Source organism: Oncorhynchus nerka, linkage group LG3, assembly GCF_034236695.1.
Source record: "Oncorhynchus nerka isolate Pitt River linkage group LG3, Oner_Uvic_2.0, whole genome shotgun sequence".
In the NCBI taxonomy this organism is placed as follows: domain Eukaryota; kingdom Metazoa; phylum Chordata; class Actinopteri; order Salmoniformes; family Salmonidae; genus Oncorhynchus; species Oncorhynchus nerka.
Window position 1 is genome coordinate 16,967,348 of NC_088398.1, and position 13,192 is coordinate 16,980,539.

At 43.8% G+C, this 13,192-nt stretch overlaps 1 protein-coding gene across 1 annotated transcript; it reads right to left on the reverse strand.

Moving 5' to 3' along the window:
* Positions 1-608: 608 nt before the first annotated feature.
* LOC115114093 (metalloreductase STEAP4-like) lies at positions 609-3,726 on the reverse strand. The gene is made up of 3 exons (XM_029642067.2): positions 3,628-3,726; positions 1,086-1,255; positions 609-843 (listed from the first exon to the last, which is right to left on the reverse strand). Exons 1-3 carry the CDS (start codon positions 3,724-3,726, stop codon positions 609-611), a joined length of 504 nt encoding a protein of 167 aa, XP_029497927.2.
* Positions 3,727-13,192: the final 9,466 nt, after the last annotated feature.

Sequence of the window (13,192 nt, forward strand, 5' to 3'; positions counted from 1 at the left end):
GTAAAGATGGTCTAGAGTTTTTTTCCCTCTGGTTGCACATTTAACATGTTGGCATAAATGAGGTAAAACCTATTTAAGTTTCCCTGAATTAAGAACAGGTGTGCAAAGCTTGTAGCATCATACCCGAGAAGACCTGAGGCTGTAATCACTGCCAAAGATGCGTCAACAAAGTACTGAGTAAAGGGTCCGAATACTTATGTACATTTGATATTTCAGTTTTTAATTTTTTTGCTTTGTCATTATGTGATATTGTGTGTAGATTGATGAGGGGAAAAGCAAATCCATTTTACAATTAAGGCTGTAACGCAGCAAAATGTGGAAAAAGTAAAGGGGTCTGAATACCTTTCGAATGACCTGTATCCCGAGACTCGGAGAAGTGTATCCTAGACATATGATATGTCAGTTTTTCATTTTCTGCCCTAATAGTTAAAGTTAGGATTTTTTTATGGGTATATCTGTACCTGTGGGCAAGATACAGTGACCCTGTGGAGTTATTTGTATTGCATCTTAATCATATAACTCAAATCAAGAAATACTTCATTACTAAGGTATGTAAAAACAACCATTAATCACAGTAATTATTTTCAGAGGTGGCTGATTTTCGTCTCCTACCCCCCTGCCCCGCCCCTCTCCCAGCCCTGGCGTATCCGGGTGACGGTGTGGTCCACACAGGGGGTGATGAGCAGCAGCTTGAGCAGCAGCACCACAGAGGGAAGCACCAGACACAGCATGTAGCCCGGTGGGGTGTACCACTTGTAGGTGGAGGAACGCAGGAACTTGTTCCAGCCATACAGGTAGGTGTGAGCCGTACATAACAGCAGAGTCAGGTGACCCAGCTTGGACCGGTGGGGAGAGCACACAACACAAGTGTCTCAAGTGATCACAATTTGTGACGTATTGATTTAACCATATTTACAGCTCTGATGATAACTGAATCAATCTTATTATTTACAGCTCCATGATGCCGCAGGAAATTCTCAGAGAAACACATTTTCAGAAGTGAAAGAGTGATAACAGAGAGGGTTAGATTTTGACACATGTACAGTCACACATGCACAAGAACACACGCATGCATTCCCTGTACCTGTACGAAGCTGAACTCCGTCCAGCTGAGAGCTGCTCCTACAGAGGGCAAGGAGGTGATCCCCAACAGGACGTAGAGACAGAAGCCCAGGATCCCCAGGACATAGAAGGAGTCTGTGCCCCAAGCCTCTGTGTTGTCAAAGTCAAATGGAGTGGTCTTATTGGCTTTTCTCTGAGAGAGAGAGACAAAGGGAGACAGCAAGAGGCTGGTAAAAACTAAAGATACATTATTATCTTTATCCCAGTCACAAGAAAATACAGTTGAAGTTGGAAGTTTACATACACCTTAGCCAAATACATTTAAACTCAGTTTATTTAATCCTAGTAAAAATGTCCTGTTTTAGGTCAGTTCGGATCACCACTTTATTTTAAGAATGTGAAATGTCAGAATAATAGTAGAGAGAATGATTCATTTCAGCTTTTATTTCTTTCATCACATTCCCAGTGGGTCAGAAGTTTAAAAAACACTCAATTAGTATTTGGTAGCATTAACTTTAAATTGTTTAACTTGGGTCAAACGTTTCGGGTAGCCTTCCACAAGCTTCCCACAATAAGTTGGGTGAATTTTGGCCCATTCCTCCTGACAGAGCTGGTGTAACTGAGTCAGGTTTGTAGACCTCCTTGCTCGCACATGCTTTTTCAGTTCTGCCCACAAATCTTCTATAGGATTGAGGTCAGGGCTTTATGATGGCCATTCCAATACCTTGACTTTGTTGTCCTTAAGCCATTTGCCACAATTTTGGAAGTATTCTTGGGGCCATTGTCCATTTGGAAGACCCATTTGCAACCAAGCCTTAACTTCCTGACTGATGTCTTGAGATGTTGCTTCAATGTATCCACAATTTTCCTTCCCTCATGATGCCATCTATTTATCTATTTTGTGAAGTGCACCAGTCCCTCCTGCAGCAAAGCACCCCCACAACATGATGCTGCCACCCCCGTGATTCACGTTTGGGATGGTGTTCTTTGGCTTGCAAGCCACCCCCCTTTTCCTCCAAACATAACAATGGTCATTATGGCCAAACAGTTCTATTTTTGTTTCATCAGACCAGAGGACATTTCTTCAAAAAGTACAATCTTTGTCCTCATGTGCAGTTGCAAACCGTAGTCTAGCTTTTTTATGGCGGTTTTGGAGCAGTGGCTTCCTCCTTGCTGATCGGCCTTTCAGGTTATGTCGATATAGGACTCGTTTTACTGTGGATATAGATAATTTTGTACCTGTTTCCTCCAGCATCTTCACAAGATCCTTTGCTGATGTTCTGGGATTGATTTGCACTTTTCGCACCAAAGTACGTTAATCTCTAGGAGACAGAACGCGTCTCCTTCCTGAGCGGTATGACGGCTGCGTGGTCCCATGGTGTTTATACGTGCATTCTATTGTTTGTACAATAAAACCTTTAGTCGTTTGGAAATTGCTCCCAAGGATGAATCAGACTTGTGGAGGGCAAAAAAAATAAAAAATTCTGAGGTCTTGGCTGATTTCTTTTGATTTCCCATGATGTGAAGCAAAGAGGAACTGAGTTTGAAGGTAGGCCTTGAAATACATCCACAAAGGCACAGTCAACTTAGTGGTTGTAAACTTCTGACCCCCTGGAATTGTGATACAGTGAATTATAAGTGAAATAATCTGTCTGAAAGAGCTGCTGGAAAAATGACTTGTGTCATGCACAAAGTAGATGTCCTAACCGACTTTCCAAAACTATAGTTTGTTAACAAGAAATTTGTGGAGTGGTTGAAAAATTAGTTTTAATGACTCCAACCTAAGTGTATGTAAAACTTCAACTGTATAGTGTATTGGGGAGAGAATCATGAGTAGTTTCACTAGATATTGTGTGTAAGTGGACCGGGCAGTGAGCCGTGTCTCTGTACATTACTAGTAAAGTAATAGTATGGGGACGTGGACCAAGGATCTCTGTCTGAATGTAATTGTGACACAAGCAGAGCCCCCTGTGGATTTAATCAAACTGCAAGGCAGGGAATGCACATATGCATGCATGCACACTCACACACCTCTTTCTCACGCACGCACACACACACACACACTCACTCTCTTTATCTTTCTCTGTCACATACACACATTAACACACAAACAAACACTACTGCAGTGCTCTATTGTGTTGAAAAATAGGTAGTTATGAGGGAAGAGCAGTGTGTGTGTTCAAAGAGCATGTGAGGCAGATTCAGGTCTCCTCTCCAGAGGGTTGAGGTGTTTGTTTTTCTCTCTGAAGCTGGAGGCATGAAGTGCCTCATCTCCACAACATAGCTAAGTGTGTGTGTGTGTGTGTGTGTGTGTGTGTGTGTGTGTGTGTGTGTGTGTGTGTGTGTGTGTGTGTGTGTGTGTGTGTGTGTGTGTGTGTGTGTGTGTGTGTGTGTTTGTATACTATAACAATGCTGTCCTTGTTTCACCAGGCAATGGAAATTCACTAAAAAATTTAAGTAAAACAAACAAAATGCCTCAACACTGGCCCCACAACCCACAGAATACTCCCTTGTGTTTTCTCAATTATTTGTTTTCTTTATTGTCAGGTGTTTATGTGCGTGTACCTGTTTCCCGGCCAGTGGTCCATTCTGCAGAGCCCAGGCAGACAGGGTGTTGAATCCTTTAACCACCTCAGCTCCAGGAACCAGACTGCTCAGGAACATAACATTATAACCACATTTACAGTACATCAACATACTGTAAATGTAAATACTGTAAATCTACATACTGTAGATACACATCAACATATGAAAACATTCCTTGTCTAAGGCACTGCATAGCAGTGTGGCGGCGTCACTATAGTCAGGGGTTCAATCCCAGGCTGTGTCACAACCGTCCGTGACCGGGAGTCCCATAGGGCGGCGCACAATTGGCCCAGTGTCGTCCGGGATAGGGGAGGTTTTGGCCAGGGGGGGCTTTACTTGGCCCATTTAACAACCCATCATACACAGGGCAAAGTCCCCAATCACTACCCTGGGGCATTGGGATATTTTATTTTTTGACCAGAGGAAAAAGTGCCTTCATCACCACTTCCAGCAGAATCTAGTCTCCCATCCAGGACCAACCCTGCTTAACTTCTGAGGAAAGCCAGCAGTGGGATGCAGGGTGGTATGCTACTGACAGTAAGTGACCATAAGAGAGAAAGAGGGTGAGAGAGTGAGACAGAGGGAGAAAGAGAGGCTATCACAGTTTATAGTAGAACATCTCTCTCTTTCTCTCTCTCTCTCTCTGTCTCTCAGTCTTATAGCTTGGGGGTAGAAGCTGTTCAGGTTCCTTTTGGTCCCCGACTTGGCGCTCCAGTACCGCTTGCCGTTCAGTAGCCGAGTGAACAGTCTATGGCTTAGGTGGCTGGTTTCTTTGACAATTTCCCAGGCCTTTCTCTGACACCACCTGGTATAGAGGTCTGCACCACCACCTTGCGATCATTGTCATACCAAGCAGTGATGCAGCCAGTCAAAATGCTCTCAATGGAGTAGCTGTAGAACTTTTTGAGGATCTGAGAGGCCATGCAATATCTTTTCAACCTCCTGGGGGGGAGAGGAGCTGTCACGCCTTCTTCAGGACTGTGCCCCATCGATTTGGAAGGGGGCGTGCTCGCCCTTCCATTTCCTGTAGTCCACGATCAGCTCCTTTGTCTTGCTGACATTTAGGGAGAGGTTGTTGTCCTGGCACCACACTGCCAGTTCTTTGGCCTCCTCCCTGTTGGCTGTCTCATCATCAGGCCTACCACCGTCGTGTCATCAGCAAACTTGATGATGGTGTTGGAGTCGTGAGTGCCCACACAGTCATGGGTGAACAGGGAGTAAGTGCACACCCCTGAGGGGCCCTGTGTTGAGGGTCAGCGTGGCGGATGTGTTTTACCTACCCTCACTACCTATCAAATCAAATCAAATCAAATTTTATTTGTCACATACACATGGTTAGCAGATGTTAATGCGAGTGTAGCGAAATGCTTGTGCTTCTAGTTCCGACAATGCAGTAATAACCAACAAGTAATCTAGCTAACAATTCCAAAACTACTACCTTCTAGACACAAGTGTAAGGGGAATATGTACATAAAGATATATGAATGAGTGATGGTACAGAGCGGCATAGGCAAGATACAGTAAATGGTATTGAGTACAGTATATACATATGAGATGAGTATGTAAACAAAGTGGCATAGTTAAAGTGGCTAGTGATACATGTATTACATAAAGATGCAGTAGATGATATAGAGTACAGTATATACGTATACATATGAGATGAATAATGTAGGGTATGTAAACATTATATTAGGTAGCATTGTTTAAAGTGGCTAGTGATATATTTTACATCATTTCCCATCAATTCCAATTATTAAAGTGGCTGGAGTTGATTGTGTTGGCAGCAGCCACTCAATGTTACTGGTGGCTGTTTAACAGTCTGATGGCCTTGAGATAGAAGCTGTTTTTCAGTCTCTCGGCCCCAGCTTTGATGCACCTGTACTGACCTCGCCTTCTGGATGATAGTGGGGTGAACAGGCAGTGGCTCGGGTGGTTGTTGTCCTTGATGATCTTTATGGTCTTCCTGTGACATCGTGTGGTGTAGGTGTCCTGGAGGGCAGGTAGTTTGCCCCCGGTGATGCGTTGTGCAGACCTCACTACCCTCTGGAGAGCCTTACGGTTGTGGGCGGAGCAGTTGCCGTACCAGGTGGTGATACAGCCCGACAGGATGCTCTCAATTGTGCATCTGTAGAAGTTTGTGAGTGCTTTTGGTGACAAGCCGAATTTCTTCAGCCTCCTGAGGTTGAAGAGGCGCTGCTGCGCCTTCTTCACGATGCTGTCTGTGTGGGTGGACCAATTCAGTTTGTCTGTGATGTGTACGCCGAGGAACTTAAAACTTACTACCCTCTCCACTACTTTTCCATCGATGTGGATAGGGGGGTGTTCCCTCTGCTGTTTCCTGAAGTCCACAATCATCTCCTTAGTTTTGTTGACGTTGAGTGTGAGGTTATTTTCCTGACACCACACTCCGAGAGCCCTCACCTCCTCCCTGTAGGCCGTCTCGTCGTTGTTGGTAATCAAGCCTACCACTGTTGTGTCGTCCGCAAACTTGATGATTGAGTTGGAGGCGTGCGTGGGAGTACAGGAGAGGGCTCAGAACGTACCCTTGTGGGGCCCCAGTGTTGAGGATCAGCGGGGTGGAGATGTTGTTGCCTACCCTCACCACCTGGGGGCGGCCCGTCAGGAAGTCCAGTACCCAGTTGCACAGGGCGGGGTCGAGACCCAGGGTCTCGAGCTTGATGACGAGCTTGGAGGGCACTATGGTGTTAAATGCCGAGCTGTAGTCCATGAACAGCATTCTCACATAGGTATTCCTCTTGTCCAGATGGGTTAGGGCAGTGTGCAGAGTGGTTTTGATTGCATCGTCTTTGGACCTATTTGGGCGGTAAGCAAATTGGAGTGGGTCTAGGGTGTTAGGTAGGGTGGAGGTGATATGGTCTTTGACTAGTCTCTCAAAGCACTTCATGATGACGGAAGTGAGTGCTACGGGGCGGTAGTCGTTTAACTCAGTTACCTTAGCTTTCTTGGGAATAGGAACAATGGTGGCCCTCTTGAAGCATGTGGGAACAACAGACTGGGATAGGGATTGATTGAATATGTCCGTAAACACACCAGCCAGCTGGTCTGCGCATGCTCTGAGGGCACGGCTGGGGATGCCGTCTGGGCCTGCAGCCTTGCGAGGGTTGACACGTTTAAATGTTTTCCTCACGTCTGCAGTGAAGGAGAGTCCGCATGTTTTGGTTGCAGGCCGTGTCAGTGGCACTGTATTGTCCTCAAAGCGGGCAAAAAAGTTATTTAGTCTGCCTGGGAGCAAGACATTCTGGTCCGTGGCGGGGCTGGTTTTCTTTTTGTAATCCGTGATTGACTGTAGACCCTGCCACATACCTCTTGTGTCTGAACCGTTGAATTGAGATTCTACTTTGTCTCTATACTGACGCTTAGCTTGTTTGATTGCCTTGCGGAGGGAATAGCTACACTGTTTGTATTCGGTCATGTTTCCTGGGGGGGGGCGACCCGTCAGAAAGTCCAGGGCCCAAAGCATTTCATGGTTACAGATGTGAGTCCTACGAGACGATAGTCATTTATGCAGGTTACTTTTGAGGAACAGGAAGAGGTACAATGTTGGTCTGCTCGAAACATGTTGGGATTACAGACTGGGACAAGGAGATGTTGGACATGTCCGTGAAGACGCTTGCCAGGTTTAGTATTGGGTTCAGATTAAGGTTTAGGTTTTGGAGAAGAAGCTGGGGATTCTAAGGAAGAATAAAGACGTGAGATAAAAACAGAACGTCCCATAAGTATACTCCATAAATATTCCATCACCGGCTTCGCAGACAAACACAGGCGTTCATTATGAAACTATTAGAAGATGGCTTTATGAGGAATAAAAAAACAGATTGGATGAAACTGCTGCTTTGGGGATTGTGTGTGTGTGTGTGTGTGTGTGTGTGTGTTAGCTCTTTCCCTGACATTTGTGAGTGTGAGAGTAACCCTGCTCTCTATGCAGTATCTAGAACAGGACAGATTGGCTGAGCTTTATCATCTCTGTCTTTAAATGTGAAGTTTACAGTTTGATGGACATTTGAAGTCCTGAATCTTATCAGCCCGACCCAAGCTGCAGGTATCAAAGCTGGGAGGAATTTCATGAAACTGCTGATTTTAGAGATTTCGATGGTTTCCACTTGCATTCTGCAGCATTCCCTCTCTTTTACGTAGACTTTTACAAAGTAAACTGCAGCATTTTTCTAGAAGTCTCTACTCTATAGAACACTCACAACAATGGTACAGAGCTGCCTCTGCATTAAGAGCCAGGCTGTGTTAACATGCTTGTCTCTTTTCAGATGAGAGTGTTCTTTAAATCATTAAGTTGCCTTGAGTTTGACATGATGAGGCTGATGAGCTAATGAGCAATGGCCTCGGCGCAGTGGTATATCAGGGTTTGTGATTTCAATTCTCGCAGGGGCCTTCAACAATTTTGACCAACCATGTGTCATTCACCCACATCATTGGAATGTGCTATTTCAGTAATAGCTCAGAATGAAATTTCCCTGGCTGGTCTGTCAGAACAGAATGCTCCAACTAAAGTGGTTGTGTGCGTTCAGGCAATGGTGAGCTATGTGGAACATACTTTCTGTGGAATTCCTGTTTTATTGGAAATTATAGGACATTGTTATGGTAATTACATCCTATCTTTACTACAGTAAAATAACAACAACATGAATACTAACAAACATAAAATAATATTTATCATAACTTACTGACAAAACAGGCAGAATTATATCCTGTCATGTTCCTACTGACATGCTCATTAGAAAAGGAACATTATTTAGTACTGTATTGTGTATTATATGAATTAATTCTGTTTATTATTCTAATTTGTTATGTTGTGTTTTAATTGAACATGTTACCAGATGTCTGTTTGCCCCAGTCAGCAGTTAATACAACGTGTACCATATCACAGTAATAAATGGATGAAGATGAATGTCATTTCTAATATTCCTTCATCCCGCAGAGGTTTTAGTGCAAAACACTACTACAAATGTACTTTGTGTTACATACATGTCGTTGAACCCAGATCTCCTCCTGGGCAAGCTCTGTCTGTCTGCGTGTGTGTGTGTGTGTTTGCACGTGTATCAGGGAAAGGTTAAGGGATCTAGTCTGATAGAAATTATTCATGTCTTTGTAGTGTGTGTGTGTGTGTGTGTGTGTGTGTGTGTGTGTGTGTGTGTGTGTGTGTGTGTGTGTGTGTGTGTGTGTGGTGCGTGCGTGTGTGTACATGTCTTTGTAGCATAGCAATGTATGCCGTGGGCATGCAAACCTGAACAGGCAGGTGTCGGGCAGGAAACACTGAGCTGAGAATCACACATCAGATGAAGTCCTGTGAGCTGGATGGTGGATGAGAGAGCAGATGAAGTCCTGCGAACTGGATGGTGGATGAGAGAGCAGATGAAGTTCTGTGAACTGGATGGTGGATGAGAGAGCAGATGAAGTCCTGTGAACTGGATGGTGGATGAGAGAGCAGATGAAGTCATGTGAACTGGATGGTGGATGAGAGAGCAGATGAAGTTCTATGAACTGGATGGTGGATGAGAGAGCAGATGAAGTCCTGTGAAATGGATGGTGGATGAGAGAGCAGATGAAGTCCTGTGAACTGGATGGTGGATGAGAGAGCAGATGAAGTTCTATGAACTGGATGGTGGATGAGAGAGCAGATGAAGTTCTGTGAACTGGATGGTGGATGGATGAAGTTCTGTGAACTGGATGGTGGATGAGAGAGCAGATGAAGTTCTATGAACTGGATGGTGGATGAGAGAGCAGATGAAGTCCTGTGAACTGGATGGTGGATGAGAGAGCAGATGAAGTTCTGTGAACTGGATGGTGGATGAGAGAGCAGATGAAGCTCTATGAACTGGATGGTGGATGAGAGAGCAGATGAAGTCCTGTGAACTGGATGGTGGATGAGAGAGCAGATGAAGTTCTGTGAACTGGATGGTGGATGAGAGAGCCGATGTTGGGCCACAATGCTGAATTGTGCATTTGTTTATGCCATAAAGACATAATAATAAGAATGTTTCATATTATTTGTTGCTGTATGGATCTCAAATCTTTTATTGTAGGCAGATCCCAGAATAAACTGCTTAGCAGCCATAAAGTATCCGAATTCTCCCAGAATGAGAGAGTGAGAGAGCAAGAGCGAGAGAGAGAGAGAGAGTTTTGAGTTTTTATAAAACCTTTATTTTTTACTCAAGTGTTAACATAAATAATGACACACTGCCTTTTCAGAAATGAAACAACAAATGTAATTCCTAAACAAAAATAAATACATAACATATACATTCAACTTATTTCATCAGCAAAAAATCATTTCCCCTCCTCTACAAAACAAAGCGCTCCTTCGTAGGCCCACTTCTCCTCAAATAATAGGAGATCTTTTACAGCTGAAAAGAACTCAAAATCTATTTTTATTCTTGCTTTCACTAATCCTTTAAAAACACATCTTACATCCTGCCCATATCCCGTTTCTATCTTATGTTTCCTACTCAGAAAAATTTACATCTTAGCTTGTCCCAAAATAAAATTTAACATTTGACATTTTCTTTTCTGTTGTTAACTATATTGGAACCCCAAAATAAAAACAGTGTTATTGAAAAACTCCCCTACAGCTTTAAACAAAGATTCCAGCATTTCCAATAGAGGTTTTATCCTCTCACACTCCATAAAACAGTGAAAAATGGTTTCTCTTATATTACAAAAAAGACATCCATCTCTAACATCTGAGTTAATAACAGATACAAAAGCATTAACTGCAATGATGCCATGTAAAACCCTCCATTGCATATCACCAGTACCCTTTTGTAACGGTGGCTTGTACAGTGCTCTCCATGCTGGCTTTACCTTGTCATCAATGTCCAATTTTACCCTCCATGGAGTGTCTTTTCTATTTTTCAATGTATCTTTATTCAACACCTTGACACACCCCCTATACAAGTCCTTCCCATTCACCTCATCCAAACCCACCTCCTCCAACCCTCTCAAATCCAGCAATAACGCCTTTCTTTCTGACTCTGGGATATTTGGTGTAATCCCTAGTCTTGGAAATGAGACGTCTTCATCTTGTACCTTCTTCTTGTGGCTACTAAGCATACCCCATTGACAGAGCCTTCCTGCAGCTCCCCAGCATTTGTCCGACAATCCTTTCCGACCTCATCCCCAAATGTTCTGCCACCCGTCTTCCATCCATTAAGGCGGGCCCAGCCATGGCCATTAACTGTTTTAAGGTGATGATTTTCCCCTTCACCAGAATCTTGGAGAAATGTGGAACAGCTGTAGTTGTACAATCCAGTCTTGCCCCATACACCAGAGGTTCCTCCAACAGCCAATGCACTGACTCCGCTGAATTTCGTCTGGACACCTTCATTATGCTCCACACTCTGAGAAGGCCTCTGTAAAACGGAGGTACTCCCTCCCTAGAAATCTGGCTACTATCAACCAGAAATAAAGCCTTCTTTAAACCTAATCCTCCAACCCGCTGTAATATAAGACCTGCCACCCCTCTCCACACCACATTTTCCGGTCCATAAAGCAACCTTTGAATAAACTGAAACCGGAAAGCAGCAGCCCTACTAGCAAGATGTACAAGACCTTGTCCCCCCTCCTCTTTTGACAAATACAAAACACTTTGTGGAACCCAGTGATATTTATCCCAAAATAAATCCACAATAATTGCCTGTATCTTAGCCAGAAGGCCAGATGGTGGTTCTAAAACTGACAACCGATGCCACAGTGCAGATGGAATCACATTGTTAACTATAATAGTGCGCCCCCTATATGACATACGAGATAGTAACCAACGCCATCTCCTCATCCTCCCTTCCACCATTTCAACCACCCCACTCCAATTTTTTTCCATAGTCCCCTCATCTCCTAGGTACACTCCAAGATACTTAAAATCTCCCTTACACCATTCTAGCCCCCCTGGCAAAGCCATGATCCCTCCAGACCATTCTCCAATCTGTAAAGCACAACTCTTTTCCCAATTTACCTTTTGCAGAGGATATTCCCCTAAAACGATCAACCATTAGACTCAAGCTATCCACCTCCGCTTGATTTTTCACTAACACAACTACATCATCAGCAGAGAGACGAATAGGAGGAATATCCTCTGAAAGGTACACCCCTGCAATGCGACTTCTAATGCTATTTAGTAGTGGCTCTATAGCAATGGCATACAACATTCCTGACAAAGAACATCCCTGCCTAATACCTCTACACACTTTAAAAGGAGCACTCAAACCACCGTTAACTTTCAATACACTTTCAATGTCACCATATATCACCTATCATGGCAATAAAACTAGAGCTGAACCCAAACGCCTCAAACGTGTGCCATAAATATTGATGTTCAACTCGGTCAAATGCCTTTTCCTGATCAATTGAAATTAGACCAGCATCCAACCCAATAGCCCTAGAGACGTCCAAAAAATCACGAATCAGAGAAATGTTATCCCCTATCTGCCTGCCAGGAACACAGTAGGACTGATCCGTATGTATGATTTGCCCCATCACCTCCCTCAGCCTGTTGGACAAAGCCTTTGACAATATCTTATAATCAGTGCACAATAAAGCCACCGGCCTCCAGTTCTTCACCTCCCTCGGGTCACCCTTTTTGGGCAGTAGGGTGAGGACAGCCCTTCTGCAGCTTATTGGTAGTAACCCTCTGGTTAAACTATCATTAACTACTTCTAACCAATCCTCTCCCAACATAGCCCAAAAAGACTTAAAAAAGTCAACGGGAAGCCCATCAATGCCTGGTGCCCTTCCATTTTCCATGCCTTTTAATGCAGTGTATAAATCCTGCAAAGACAATGGTTGCTCAAGCTCAACCTGAGCTTCTGCAGCCACCTTTGGGAGCCCATCAAATAACTGCTGTGTCACTGTTTTATCCTCTTTGTACTCACACTTGTAGAGCTCAGCATAGAACTCTACTGCCCTCTTTCTAATTTCACTAGGGCTAGTGAGCTCTTGTCCAACAGCTGATTTGAGACAATTAATACTTTTTCTTTGTCCATTCTTTTTCTCTAAACCAAAGAAAAATGTCAGATATTCCCTGAAACTTACATCTCACCAGTGCCCCCTGTGCTCTGATACCCAGCAGGTCTGCCAATGCAGCTTTTCTCCTCTTGAGGGCCTGAGTATGGCCTCGATCTCCTGTGGTCTCAACCAACGTCATGAGTTCCACTATTTCAATCTCTAGGGCTTTCATTGATCTGGTGATATCCTTGGTGACATTCCTCGTGTATTGATTACAAAATTGTTGAATCTGGATTTTCCCTATATCCCACCACTGTTGAAGGGATACAAAACTGGCCTTTTGAGACCTCCACCTCTCCCAGAAAAAACTGAAACAGTTCCTGAAGTGAGCATCACTCAATAAAGTTATATTAAAATGCCAGTATGCGCTTTTGGGTTTTACATCGTTAATGAACACCACCTCTGTTATTAAACAATGATCAGAAAATCCCACTGGGGTTATCACACTTGATTTACAGACCTGAGATTGATGCTCAAAAACATAAAACCTATCTAACCTGGCCATAGAGATGAT